Source organism: Lytechinus variegatus, chromosome 7 (genome assembly GCF_018143015.1).
Source record: "Lytechinus variegatus isolate NC3 chromosome 7, Lvar_3.0, whole genome shotgun sequence".
NCBI classification, from domain to species: Eukaryota; Metazoa; Echinodermata; class Echinoidea; order Temnopleuroida; family Toxopneustidae; genus Lytechinus; species Lytechinus variegatus.
The window spans coordinates 33,698,103-33,712,646 of record NC_054746.1 but is presented as its reverse complement, the minus strand read 5'-3'; the positions used below and the strand labels follow the sequence as shown (position 1 = coordinate 33,712,646).

At 36.2% G+C, this 14,544-nt stretch overlaps 1 protein-coding gene across 3 annotated transcripts in view; it reads right to left on the bottom strand.

Annotated features, from left to right (window-relative positions):
- Positions 1-14,544, bottom strand: part of LOC121419077 (disheveled-associated activator of morphogenesis 1-A-like) — a 53,863-nt gene that overhangs the window by 23,067 nt on the left and 16,252 nt on the right. For all 3 annotated transcript variants that reach the window (XM_041613370.1, XM_041613371.1, XM_041613372.1), the window contains exon 5: positions 2,850-2,960. In XM_041613370.1, the coding sequence (XP_041469304.1) occupies positions 2,850-2,960 (111 nt within the window). The remainder of the gene's footprint in view (positions 1-2,849; positions 2,961-14,544) is intronic.

Sequence of the window (14,544 nt, the reverse complement as noted above, 5' to 3'; positions counted from 1 at the left end):
TCCTGAGGCATATATTCAATACTATTACATATCAGGAGCCAAAAATATTAGAGGATGTGATTGCAAATTTCCACACACACTTTTTGGAGTGGGAGCTTGTAAATAAGGGCATTTTTTAATGAGGCGCTAGAATGAGGAGAGTTTCATCTCAGATAAATTTTCTGGTACATACGGTTTGTGTGAACGAACTCCCCCAAATAAATATGGAATTCATAAATAGCTGTGGTAGGAAGGGGGATGTAGGCAGACAGACAACAACCTTCAGAGCGTTGCTCCTGCCAAACTTTGCTTTCCGGGAGAGAAGCAAGATGACAGGACATGAGTGACTCAGGTGACTCCAAGGGGAACTGGGAAGGGTTAGATGAGGAAAGGGAGAGGGGGAAATAAGAAGAGGAAGGGGGTAAGAAACAAGAAAGGGTAGGGAGAGAGATGGAAGATGAGATGATGGGATAGATTGGGAACCCAAATGATATGAAGAAGGGCCAAAGGTTACATATAGGGAAATACTGGCTACAGGTTGTGAAGGGTTTGGGGGAAACACAAGAAGATAGGAGAGATCTAAGATACAGATCTAAGATACAGATAAAGGAAAGGATATCTGTGATGAAGCTGACCTGAGAAAGGATATGGAGAGTAAGAAGAAAGGGATGTGAGAAGCAGAGATGCCAGCTCGAAAGTGTTTGATGTTCACTCGCAGAGGGCAATATAGGAAGATCATAAGATACATCAGAATGAAGGGATGGGGGAGGGAATATCTAAGTCCCCAAAATATCATTACCTATTCACAAATATAAGTCATAGACTGGTCAAGGCAGAATGAAATTCATACATGGGAGATGAGAAAACCACAAATGTCTCAAAGAGAAGGGCAATTTTTCCACCAAGGAGAATCCTCACATGACATGCAAGCAAATTACACTCAAGTCTGCCTTTCAAACATACTAATGCTAATGTAATTGCTTCCCAAAATCCCTATCTTAAAACATCATGTGTGGGCAAAACATTAAAAGCAAATAAATAGTGCATTGATCTTCTTCCCGTTCATGTCATTATGTATCATCTTCTTTCTAACATAAAACTTGTTGTGCCAAACAACTTAACCCATCATTAATCCAATAATTAGGCAATGCCAGAGCTCATAATACTAATTTTCTAACACATTCGAATGTTGGCAAATTTTCAATTCTTTCTTTTCATTTTCCACATTCTGCCAGGGGTTACTTTGTTCATATATCTGTCTTCGAATAACATGAGTACAACATGACATCAACCAATTCAACTACTTTGAATTAGAAGGCCATTGATAAAATATTTTTCTAATGTAATTCTTCATGAACAACATGCATTCATTGAAAATAAACATGTTTTATTTCATTCTGGCTCAGTTGATTGTTTGTACACTGTGAAGTAAAAATAATATACATTATTTTATATGCTCCCCAGGTCTGCCAAAATTAAATTTATCGCTTTGGACTGAAGAACTTTGAGACTTGTTGCATAGTCTGGTCTAAAAATTGCTTCTTAACATTGCAATTGTTTTAATAGATCTTTTAACTCTGCGTGAGGGTATAACGTCCTGTAGTTGGAAACATGTCAAACATATAATGACAGAATGACGAGCAAACTTGACATCTCTCAAGCTTACTTACGCTGGAAGGAAACCATCAATAATGCCCAAAATGTAAAGTGGAAATGAGCCGTCGTTAGCACACTCCGGAAACATGGCTACCGTGCAATACCTTTTACCACTGACAGCACCAATTCCCCCAAAATATGATTGTGCTATAATTTTGGGACATCCTTTAAATGAAAACCATGCCCAGCACAACTAGTATTAATTTCATTCATCAAATGCACTGTTGCAAAAAAAAGTTAAGAATAAAATAAAGGAAAAGCAAATACCAGATAAAAGGATTTTCTCAGATAGTTGCAAGAATGTTGTATAAATATGAAATGATCACGATCTTGTACCTGATATAGTCAAGTGTGGACACACAGTCGCACAGCCAATTGTGGAAAGCCGGCATGATATCACATTAATGCACATTTTCCATTGACACAAATGAGTCTCATTTTTGTAAAAATATACACTTGGCCAACAGGAGAGTCCATAAACTGAACAAGTAAAATTATAACTACACCTATGAATACTGAGCCAATTTATGATTATTTTTTACTAAGAAATTAATAATTTTACAATAGCATGTTGAAATGGGAGGTCTGAAAACTTAGAAGAATTTTTTTTCTGGAACAACAAAATAATGGAGATCTGTCATACTTGACCTGCAGCAGATTATTCTGTTTGCAAACTCCTGAAACCTCCATGCTGATTTAGCATATTAGTTTTTTCCTTGCTAATTTAGGTCAATTATCAAAAATTACAAAGCTTTTACCCCATCAAGAATTTATATCTTGTTATCCCCAGACTGCAGCATCAGCAAACACTGAGGTCAGGACACTAAGATTAGAAGTAGCATCATCTAAAGTTCTGTAGATATTTCTATGATTATAATCATACATGTATGAAGAGCCCAGTTCCAAAAAGTTCTGAAATCATACGTTTCGATTTTGCACAGAATCAATGGAAAGGTTTTGCGCATTTCATAATGGTTGCTTTCCAAATTGAAGTTCCCCTCAAAATAATTATATACAAAAAATAGTTTGTAATTAATCTTAATTACAATTGGCTGCAGTACCTTATGGAACCGACTTCGTCATATACATGAATGCATGTCTTTGGTTAAGTACCCAAAGAAATTTGTATGTAAGCTAAGCTTGATGCATGTTCACAACAATAATACTCATCAGGCTTTTCTTGTTTCCATAGAGACAACTACAAACAATCTTACCTCTCCTGCTCCATACTTGATGACAGCATTGATGAAGGACATACAGGCTGTCTTGAAGTGAACATCATCTCGGTACTTCCCTGAACTTCTGTCAAGATCATTGATTAACCTCTGTAAATGAGAATAAATTAGTTCAAAGATCATTAGTTCATGATATCGGGATATGACATTTACTGTTGCTAAGTTAAAGTTTAGTTGTTTGAAATGACAAGTTATATCTTCAAGGCCCATCATCTTAACCATTTGATAACAAAGTCTAAGTCAATTCAATTCATTGAGCAAATTCATAAACACAAATTACAAAATTACTATACCTAATAGAAAATAAAACTTGAAATACGTAACAAGATAACACTGTATAAATCCCAACTACAATGGATTTGAATTAAAAAAAGAAAATAAAGAAAAAAAACTATGTTTGTGATTCTTGCTTGAACGCACCCAAAGAAGCTTGATTTAGGAAGATGACTGATCTTCATCGTCTTCCTGTCTTATGCCAGTGTGGTTTGGAGCATCCCTTATCAACAACAGGTGCCTTGTGATCATCGTCATAGCAAACCACTCCTAACCAATGAATGGGGAGCAGTGCGGAGCCATGATGGCCGGGCCTCCCCCAAGTATCCCTTCCCCTGATGTGTGAACCACCCTGTCCCCATGAACCACCTTAATACTTCTACACAAGCGAAATCAGGATATAACTGAGATTCCAATCGCAATGATGGAACGGGGGGGGGGGGGGGGGGGGGGGCACTCAAATTACATATTTATGGGGGTGTGCCTCACAAAACCCTGAAATGGCGGTCTAAGGAACTGACAAGGGTAAAATGTCTTGGGAACTAAATGTGTACCTGGTGGTGTGAAAAACAGGGTCTACAGAACAGGATCGTGGTACTGTAGGTACGGTGCACTCTAGCACTGTGCATGTATATGTGGGCGCTGGGGAAATGAGATGTTTCGTAACGGGGGTCTTGCAAGCGGGGCGGGACAGCTTCTGAATAGAATTTTTGTCATTCCGAATATCTAGATCTTGCCAGGAGGTTTAATTTAATATCAAATCAATGTTTCAAAAATCTGATATATCATGCTTCGATATTCCAAATTTATGGGAGTGGGAAAGTTTTCCTGGGGAAGGGGTCAATTTGTATATGATGTTTTTGTTAAGGAGCAATATATGACAAAAAGGTGAGTAATTATATTTTCTCTCTTTCATCAAAAATTAATGACATTAGAAATGAATACCATGTTCAGGATATACCTTCTGAATTACAAGGGATACTTATGAAATAAGCATGTCTTATATTGCAAGATTCCCACTGTTTTATATTGAGAATGACATGATCTTCTTCGAATCACTTAATACCTAGTACATTGTATCACATGCATTAAAGGATGTGTTTCATCTCATTGTGATGATTTAAAACAAATAAAGTAGATTATCATAATGAGATCTTCAATGGGGCAAGAAATTCTGTGTATTGTCCATTTTCACTGGCCCATAGGAATTACGTTAGTATGACACACCATGGACATGAAAAAACATGTGAAACCACAATTATGACTCAACTCCTTCATGCATCATTCAAGATGTTCAAGGAACTTGGGAAGATCATCCAGGAGAGTTGGGGGAGAATGAGTGTAAAGGAGACAAAAAATACAAAAATTAGAGAAGTGAAAGGAGGGGAGCTATGGACTGGAAGAGATAGGGGTATTGGATGGGAGCTAGGATTATAAAATACAACTCACACACTAAAAGGCAAGTTATTGACTTTTGGTATTATTTAAATACACTAAATTATACAAATGTATAGGTACATTTTGTTGAAAAATAGAAAGGTAATTTTTCTCATTTTTTTTGCTATGACCTTAGAATTTCTTTTTTTGGCAAACATCCCCTTCAGATCCAAATCTGATCATTGCCCCAAACCCCAACCTGCCCTCAAGTGTATTGTATAACAGGTGACTGGAATTAACTAAATCAAAGGAGAGGGGGAGAGAGTGAATAAGATCTTGGTTGATATCACAACATGATGAGTAGTCATTGACATCTGTTATCTTGTCATTACAATATTTATAAATGGAAGTACTAACTGGGCCATGACTGATGGTGATGTCCAATCTGGTTCACAGGTCATGAGGAATGACCCTGAAGATATGAAGAATGTAAAAAGATGTTGCTGGCAATATCAATGTCACTAAAAAGGGCCCTTTTCAGCCTTCAAGGCTTTGGTAGACATTTAATATGAATGATATTGCACAATTATTTCAACCTCTAACAAAAGTGTGATGACCAAAATCATTTTACATTGATTAATTGAATTTCATTAAATGTGAAATTTAATTGGAATATTGATCTGATTAAAGGTAAATGCTAATATTGGTAATGATATCAAAATGAGTTCGTAGGAATCCAATGAAATGACCACCAAAGTGTCTGTTTGTATAAATAAAATGCATGTGCCAAAGGATTCTGGAAGAAATTGTGTAATTGCTGAGAAATCAGCAAATAAGCACAGGATTTGGGTAGAGTGTCGGGCCCGATGCTCTAAGCAATAATTATACATTGTCCCACGTGCACTTATCTGTGTTGGGGATTTTCAGTGTGAACATTTTTCAGCCTAGATTTCAAGATTTCACAAAGTTCAGTTAATGTAACTAGTTAATGTAACTGTACCAGATCCAGATCCTCGATGATATACTGACAATTAAGCCTTGTTTTACAGACTTTCTCATGAAATCAGTGTTTACTGCAACTACTGGAATTTCTCTTTAAGTGTGTTCTCTTGGTTATTTCTCATGATAAAAGACCTCAAGAAAAGTCTGAATTTGAAACCTCTTCTTTCACAATTTGCAATATCACATATGTTATAATAACTAATGGCAACTATTATGCAACAAACGGTGGTCATTTGTTTCAGATAAGATCCACCTCTGTCAGAAATGTACCACATGGGATGACATCTTGATCATTTTACTCCGTTTCCTCCTAATTAATGAAGCGTCTACCATATTGGGTTACTCATAAAACCTCAGTTTCCTACAAACCTCAAGCTCCGCAGGACAATGTTTTTTGTAAAAACAAAACATTTGGTATTCCTCATTAAGTAGGCTTTGGCAGACATGAAAAGATAATAAGGAACTGACAGTTTTCAGATCAATCCCTGTTTCCATCCCTTCTTAATAATATTAGCCAGATGCTGTTTATTTCTTTACATCTTATTTTGTAACAAAATAATTAGTTTTCTCACCAAACAGTCTTTAAAATATGAAATGATAAGGAACTATTTACTTCAGATGAATCACCATTTCCCCATTCAGACTTCATGGCTCGAATTCACAAAGGTGGTTTTAAAAACCCAAGGTTGAGTCCATGGTTTATGCAGATTTCCTGTATAAATTACGCTTAATTTACCGCGTATCGGGCGCATGTATAAAACATGTCCAATGCTGATGCGCGCTTTTGTCACAGTGCGCCAAATTGAAGCCTGTTTCCATGGTTAGATACGCTATTTCATTTTATGAGTCCAATGTTTGAAGAGTGGACTCATGAATAAAATAGCGTTGATATCCACGGCAACAGGCGTAAACTTGGTGCACTGTGACAAAAGCGCGCATCAGGATTGGACATTTTTCATACACGCGCCCGATACGCGCTATTAAACGTAATATATACAGGAAATCTGCATAAACCATGGACTCAACCGTGGGTTTTCAAAACCACCTTTGTGAATTCAGGCCCATAAGTTTCCTTCTCCCCATAAAAGATGTCACATTCTTTTTGTCAGACAAAACTCTCAGACATGGCAGTGTAACATACAAGTCTGTGCTTGCAGACTTAAAATTAATACATGTTTGGTTTGTTTTCATTTTCAAATCAAGTAATTTTACAACAAAGCAAAATTTTCTGCATCATATCTTCATATCTTAAATCCTTCTTGCATGATTTACATTTACAAAATAAAGTTGCATTTTATTCAACCACTTCCCAGTGAAAACAGATGCTTAACCTTTTTGGGTGGATGAGTTTCTACCATGAATTTAATCAACACCTGGGATTCAGACATCTGCCACTTTCTATTTCTGTCTCTAGAATAGTTCTACACTATTCAATTTTGACAATATCTGGGAAAAGCAGTAATTTTGATAAAAACAAACTTGACTGTGCTGAAAAACTTGGCAGAGGAGTACCTTAAATGTCAAAATATCAGGACATAAATGAGTTTCGGATGCACATGGTCTATAATGTCAAGTGATTTCAAAATTTGGACCCAAAATAGACTTTCTATACGGTAGCTTTGACACCCTGTGGGAGTTCAGAGTCGGTAATTATCCACCAAAGTCATTAATGATTCATCCCTGAAGAAGTGTTCACACTGCCGGTGTTTTCTGATTCTGGTGACAGCTGAAACAAACCTGCTTTTATACCTCTATAAGGCAACAGGCAAAATAGAATGGTTTGACAAATATAAGGGGGAATCCACATTGCGAGTATTACCAACCATCTGAGGATGTTGGCAGGAATAAATCTTGAGTAATTCCTAATTAAGATCTGCAATAATATAACAATAATGATAATATAGAATTTATGAGGGGCCAATTATCTAGTTGCCTATTCAATGGGCACTATATATTACCCCGGCTGTAGCTCCAGCTGCGTAAAGGCACTTTCAAGGAATTTATCCTGCCGGTACCCATTCATCTCACCTGGGTTGAGTGCAGCATAATGTGGGTAAATATCTTTCTGAAGGAATACACAGCATGGCTGGGATTTGAACCCACGTCCCTCTGATTGAAAGATGAGAGTTGTAACCACTAGACCACGATGCCTCACATGATTATGAAAAAATAGTTAGGTGCATATCATTGCATGCAGACAAACTTCTCTCCCTCCTTTCAATTTAAAAAGTCAGCTCCCAAAAAATGCAGAAAACAGTTTGAAAAGGAAGTTTTACAAAAATCATGAAACAAATATATACACAAATAAGAAACTATTACTGTAATTCACACCCCATTTCCTAACAACTGACCACAGATCTGAATTAAAAAAAAGTTTCAAAATGCAAATGTTGATTTTCTCAAATACTGACCTACATGTATTACTAGTACCTGCTCAAGAAGATGACAAAAATTTTAAAGAAAAACTGTTTTCATCCCAGAATATACTTTTTCTTTTACGGCTATCTTCCCTCCATCCATGGTAAAACAACTCCATAGCTCCCTTTATACTGTAGCCCCTTTTCCTAAGAAATCTTGCAAAAGCCCTATCAAAGAGGATGCATGTCTCAGAGTCACAAGGTAGCAATGATATGGGTTATGGGTCAATTTCTTCAAAGTAAATTTCCCCTGTGCCAATATCACACCTCATTGAGGACCCATCATCTCCCTTCGGTTTCTTAATCAGACCTCGTTTCTTGCGAGTCATCTCGGTACAGAGAGAAACAGGTGACCTGTTCATGGTTGATTAATTAATTTCTTCTCCTGTTCAAGGGCCATTTACACTTCATAATGCCAAATTTTGTGATGCTCACAAATACAAAGAAGGCACTTATTTTTTTCAGCACTTAAACATGGATTCATTTTATTATGGTAGTAAACAATTATTCACAGCCTTGTAACATTTTAGAAGGCAGATATCTAGGAAAAACCACGGGCCCTCCTAGGGTCCATGGAAAAACTGACGATGGTGCTGGAACTGCACCCCTCACAAAACTCGAGGCTTAAATAAGGACAAAAACTGCCCCCCTTCTTCTTCCAATATCTAAATGTGCTGAATTCACACCCACTTTATATTTTATGATGCTGAAGATTTTCTTCGGGTGTTTTTATTGAATTTATCTTGTTTTTGAGCCCTATGAGATGGCTGTCTTTAGCAATTGTTGCCATTATCCCGCCCCCCACCCCAACAAAATATTACTTTACACAGGCATTGATAATTGACCTTAAAATTTATCGCATTGAAGGTCAAATACTACCTAATCAAAATCAAGGTTAATAAAAAAAAACAAATATCCCTATCAAATCATTGAACACAAAGTCAAAATTGGAATTTCCCCCTTATTCCATCATATATTCTGAAGTGAACATCGTTGCAATGCTCCCTTAAAAGATTATGTGACAGCTTTAATCAATTATAAAGTCACAATGTTGTTTGTAAATCATCCTTGGCTTGTGGAAACAAATACATCCTTCTGCAGTTTCGTTGAGGGCTCTGAGATTGCAGACAGATATCCTTTTAGAAAGTCACAATCAACCCATTCTTTTTAGTAAAATTATTTCCAAGTTTTGATTGGCAAGATCCTGGATCAAAGGTGTATTGAAACATGATGCAAAAGATTACCTTGATATATTACCATGGAAAATATATGACTCAACAGTAATATTAATTGACATATATTTCTGGAAAATGTCATTCACAGAGATAGAAGGGATGCAGATAGTGATTTGGGTAAAATAAGAGATTTTCTGAAACTTTCTAAGAGACATGTGTTTAATACAATTTTGAGAATGTCTTTTTCAAAACCTGCAGTATTTTTGTGCAAAAAGGGAAATAAAATATGCAATAAGTAACAGCTGGCATCTCTGCGAACAACTTCAGGGCATACATTGCTACAAAACTATTCTCACATCATGTTTTTAATTGAAAAGCCATGTTCTATACTACAACATGTATCATAGAATTAAAATTGGTGTGAAAGGTAACAAGAGTATTAAAATTAAATTCATGCCAGCTGCCAAGGATATGTTTTTATTTGTGTGAAGCATCAAGTTTGAACAAGGCAATATGAAACTTTCAACATGAAGCAGACGGAAGCCCTCATTATTCCTGTATAAGATTTCAGGCTCAAAATACTGTTTTGATGATTTTCGATTCTGATTAGGACAATCCCTGGGTTTATTCAGGACAGTTGTTCAGGGCTTCAGACATCCTTCAATAAAAAATCCTTGATGACTTTCATATACAAACCAGGAGTTAGCATGGGTCATATTTTTAGAAATATGCACCAGCTGATAGACTACTAAGTCTATAAGCTCATTTGATAATCTAAATAATCATAAAGACATATCTATTTGATACCCAAATTGTGACACAGATTTATGGAAATATTCCTCTGAACTGTAATCTTTGTTCAAAATGACCAGCATGTGTATTTCTTGTTATAAACTACATCTTTTTTTTTAATTTACACAATTAAATATAACTGTCTCAACAATCATTTTGACCAAATATTGCAGTTTCACTATACAGAGATCTTGGGTTGTTGGATATTTTCACATTATCAATTTATAAATCATGTGTAAACAAAATTGTTCATAACCAAAGAGGATAATGAACTGTGAATAGAAATTTTTACCTTCTTTTACAAAATACGAGACTGCCGAGACTTTGATGCATTTAATCAAAAGCACTTAAATCTTTCTTGCTCGAATGTGATATATTTTGTATGTATACATCTTTTAAAAGATCCTACATTTAGACTAATAGGTTAACCAAGAAATTGCGGATGCAAATATCTTTCCTTCTTTTAAACCTCCCCCCCCAAAAAAAAAAATTACAATAAGTCTGCTGAGTACCAAAGTTGAAGAATATGTTCCAAAACTATGAAGCCCTGCTAAAATCAAATAATATATTTACTCCTAACTATTCTGCAGCCTTATATCTAGTATGATGCACTAAAATATCACAAAACAGATTAAAGCCCCGTATGTCTACGATGACATGACATATTTGTTTATTTATTCCATATCTATTCCATAGAACTATATATTACAAGTGAACTTCCCATAACCCCAATAAGAAAATAAAGTACCCTTGGCAGTCTCTGAGTGCAAATAAAATAGAATTCCATTTCTATGGATGGGTAGTAGAAGAGGGTATTGCTATTGCCTGTTGACCTCTATTTCAACCAAAGATGAGGGAGATAGGAGATCATTCTGTGATACAGAACAGAAGAGGGTATAAAGGGCATCCTTGGGGAATCCCCTAAGTGTAATTTGATAAATCATCTGTTGACAGCTGTATATAGGCAATACAAGTTCAATGATATCTTTGAGAGAGAACCACACCCCCCAAGCTGAAACACTGTCAAATCACAGGCACACAAAAAAGAAAATGATTTTCACCATCCATACGGATGCTATTTTTTCCTTATTATTACATGTATATGTTTTCCAATAACACTACACACTGGGCCTCCACTGTATTATTTGCATAACATGGGAGGAATAACCACCCCCCAGAAAAAAAATGTTTCATTGCCAAAAAGAATTGGTCATTAATTTTCTGTTTCGAACTGCAAATCAAAACCAAATGACTTATCAGAGCAGATGAGGGTGTCCCATTACTATACATCTCAACTGATTAATCCCTTTCGACTGAGAAAGGAAAAAGGTTGTCACTCTTTTTATTCTTATCGTAATACCATCTCTCAGTTTCTTAATCCTCCCATACCTAATTGCTCGCTCCCATCAAATTTTCCTGTCAAACGCATTCAGGAATATTCTTGCTTCGTAATGAGCTCCCAAATTAGGACTGATTTCATTATGTTCATCTATGTCGAGCTTGTAATTGGGAAAAAATTGATGATTCATTGCATGCCCCCCTTCTTCAATGAAGAAAGGGAGTTTCTTTTCTTTGTTAAAAGGTGGAGAATCCATTGATGACTAGTCTAATCACTTTTCAAGAACAATCATTTTGCTTGAAGCAGAGAGACCAAGGATGTATGCTATTGCTATGAAAGAAAATATTAGAGATTACACCTGCACGACATTTACCTCTGTATACATTAGGGAGTTTTCAAACGAGTGAACATGAACGGCGTATCGGTCGACTGATCAAGTGTGTCCATGTAGTCTGTGTTCAATACAGATACAAATATTTAGATTTAACTTGGTTTGTACAGGTATGTACGTCCACATGAAACAGCATGATAACTAGTGGGTCATGATATGCTGCCCAACCTGAAAAATCTGGTCTACCATCGCGTCACAACTCGGTCGGGTGATGCGCATGTGCAACTTGCTCTTTCACTTGCTTTAATTCCTCAATACGTGAGTTAGGAGATATAGCAATATATATTTTGGAATTTAGAAAGCAATTTTAAATATATGAACATAGTGCATCTTACAACTTTTAGTTTAAGTGGTTGAAATGTCACTCACGTGCAAGTTGATTATGATCAAGGAGGATGACAGAATGAAGGTGGCGAGGTTCTCAATTTTGAGAGTCGGCGAGGGTGAGAACCTGACGCATGCGCAATGCCTTAATATGACACCTCGTACCAGTCGTCTAAGTGGACGTATGATTCTAAAAGTGCTTATTGGTTTTAATAAAACAGACTTGTCACACTTAAAAATAGAGCTTGAACATTAACTTTAGCAAACTAATAAGGTTATTTTTGCCCATTTTCTTGTCATGGTTATTTCCTCCTTTAATTTCTCAGTTTTTTGCTACGGGGAAAGGTATTCTAGGAAACACAAATTTACATCAAAGATTAAGTGATAAGCATTTGGCTTTCATTTTGCAACATGGATCATAACATTGATAGGGTTTCAAATTTGCCTTTTCTGTGCACTCTAGCCCTTACTGGACTTGGAATGAATACTATTTACCAAAATACCTGAAATTCTGCTAATAAATCCAAATATTATTATCATCCTTTTTTTTGGGGGGGGGAGGAGGGAAACTCACTCTTCCCAGGTAATCATAGCAACCTCAGCATATCTTCAAATAATAATGCCACAAGACATGAGAAATTAATCTATGATGGATTGATGGCGTGACAGTCGAGGACAACAAAGATGTTTCCCATCCCTTTGGAAACCCACTTTCCCTTGCTCCTAGCCTTCTCTCCTCCGTGCCTACCTCCCATCCATAAGGAATAAACGGAATGACTGTCGTGTCTGCTAGGCTTCTGTCTAGACTTTCTGGTAATTAGGTTAAATAATTAAGTTGTTGGAAGAGAATCCCCCATGGCAGAGGCATGGTTGCTTCAGGAAGGAGCTACTCTTCAGTGATGTCTTAATTGTAACAATGTGGCAAGGAAACTGGGAAATGACATGGCTTGCAGCAAAAAAAAGTTGATCAAGGGATGGTTTTATTGATTGGATTTTATGAGGCATTGAAAGCTCCGCCATTTTCAGCTTGAATATGGGTAACATGGAAACCCAAACCCCTAAACCTCTGCTGCCCAATTTTAAGCTGTTCTGCAAATTTGAAAAAAATATATAAATACCAGGATATAGCTTTTCATTGAACATGAATGAGTTATTCTACAACTGGAGATAAAAAATTGTGTCAAATGAACACATAACATTTTTTTATATATATTCTTTTGGATTTTCTAATAAAATAAATATTCATAAACTGCAATTTCTACTGTATTCAGAAACGAGATACAGACACCCAAACATTTCGATGGTACCATCAAATTGTTTATTGCTTTCAAAGATACATGTATGGATTGCTGGAATAACACACCCATGCCCCTTGCTGAATTTGAACCTAAAAATGAAATTGATGCTAATATCACATGATTTTTCTCTGATATTTTGGTAGTATCTGATTTCCAAACACACTATGACCCTTGTTCTGAAGTAAAGCATGGCGATGAAAAGTAGGTTGGACAGCTAAAAAGATTTACAGCTAGCATTAAAGAAATTTGTTACCATGAAATTTCTTGAAAATGTGATATAATGACATTTAATCGGGAGGATATTTTTACTCATTCTTAACAGTGGTCCTATTTCTCTTTATGGAAATTGAGAGGGGATATTGAAGAAGCTTTACATTCCTAAATGGATAAAGCAACATGCTGTAATCAGATTAAATTGGAACTGAAGATGGACCAAGTCATTTAGTCCTATCTCCATTAGCCTAAGTTTAAGAATCCTGGTAATTCAGATCTGGTAAATTACCCCAATCAGAGCAATCCCAAGTATATTTGTACAGAGGACGCAATCGACTGGATATTTAATGGGAATTCTCTAAAGAGTACAATCCCAAGACAATTTTTTTTCTTTCAAAATTGTGCATATCTGGTGAATAATCTAGCAAATTGCAAGGGAAGGCACACTTTTGTTTTAGCTACGGAAAAATTATTTATACTATATCATTGCATACTACCCAAAATGTGGGGGCCCTGAAATATGCTTTATATCCCAAGGTAAAAAAAAAGCAAGTCCAAGAGAAAATTCCCCAGCTTGGACGGACAGAAATGGGTTTTACAATTAACCCTGAATATGAGAGCATTCCGTGAAGTTTTGCTCTGTGATTTTCAGCCAATCAGATGTAAGGATTTTCAGTAGCTTGTAACACATGTCAATGAAAATCGCTGAAACCCAGAGCTGGAATCTGCAGAGTGCGCAAACTCAGGCTGATAAAGAACCACCTATTATGTACTATCAGATGACAGTATCAAGATGATCAGAGTATTCCATTGCACCAAATAACATATCTATTACATTTGGTATGAGTTTCATAATCTTTAAAGAAGATTAAAAGACCAGCACAAAAGTGTGACATTAGCTCAGTGATATTGAAGCCGTTTATTTTGGGTTTTTCTGCAGAGCTGTTAATCCTTCTCTAGGTCCTCTTGTTTAGTAAACATTCAAATGTTCTACTGCCTACCTATTCTATCCAAAAGAAGGCTGTAAAGTGTACCGAGAGATCAATGTTGATCTAATTGCATTTCAGAATTTT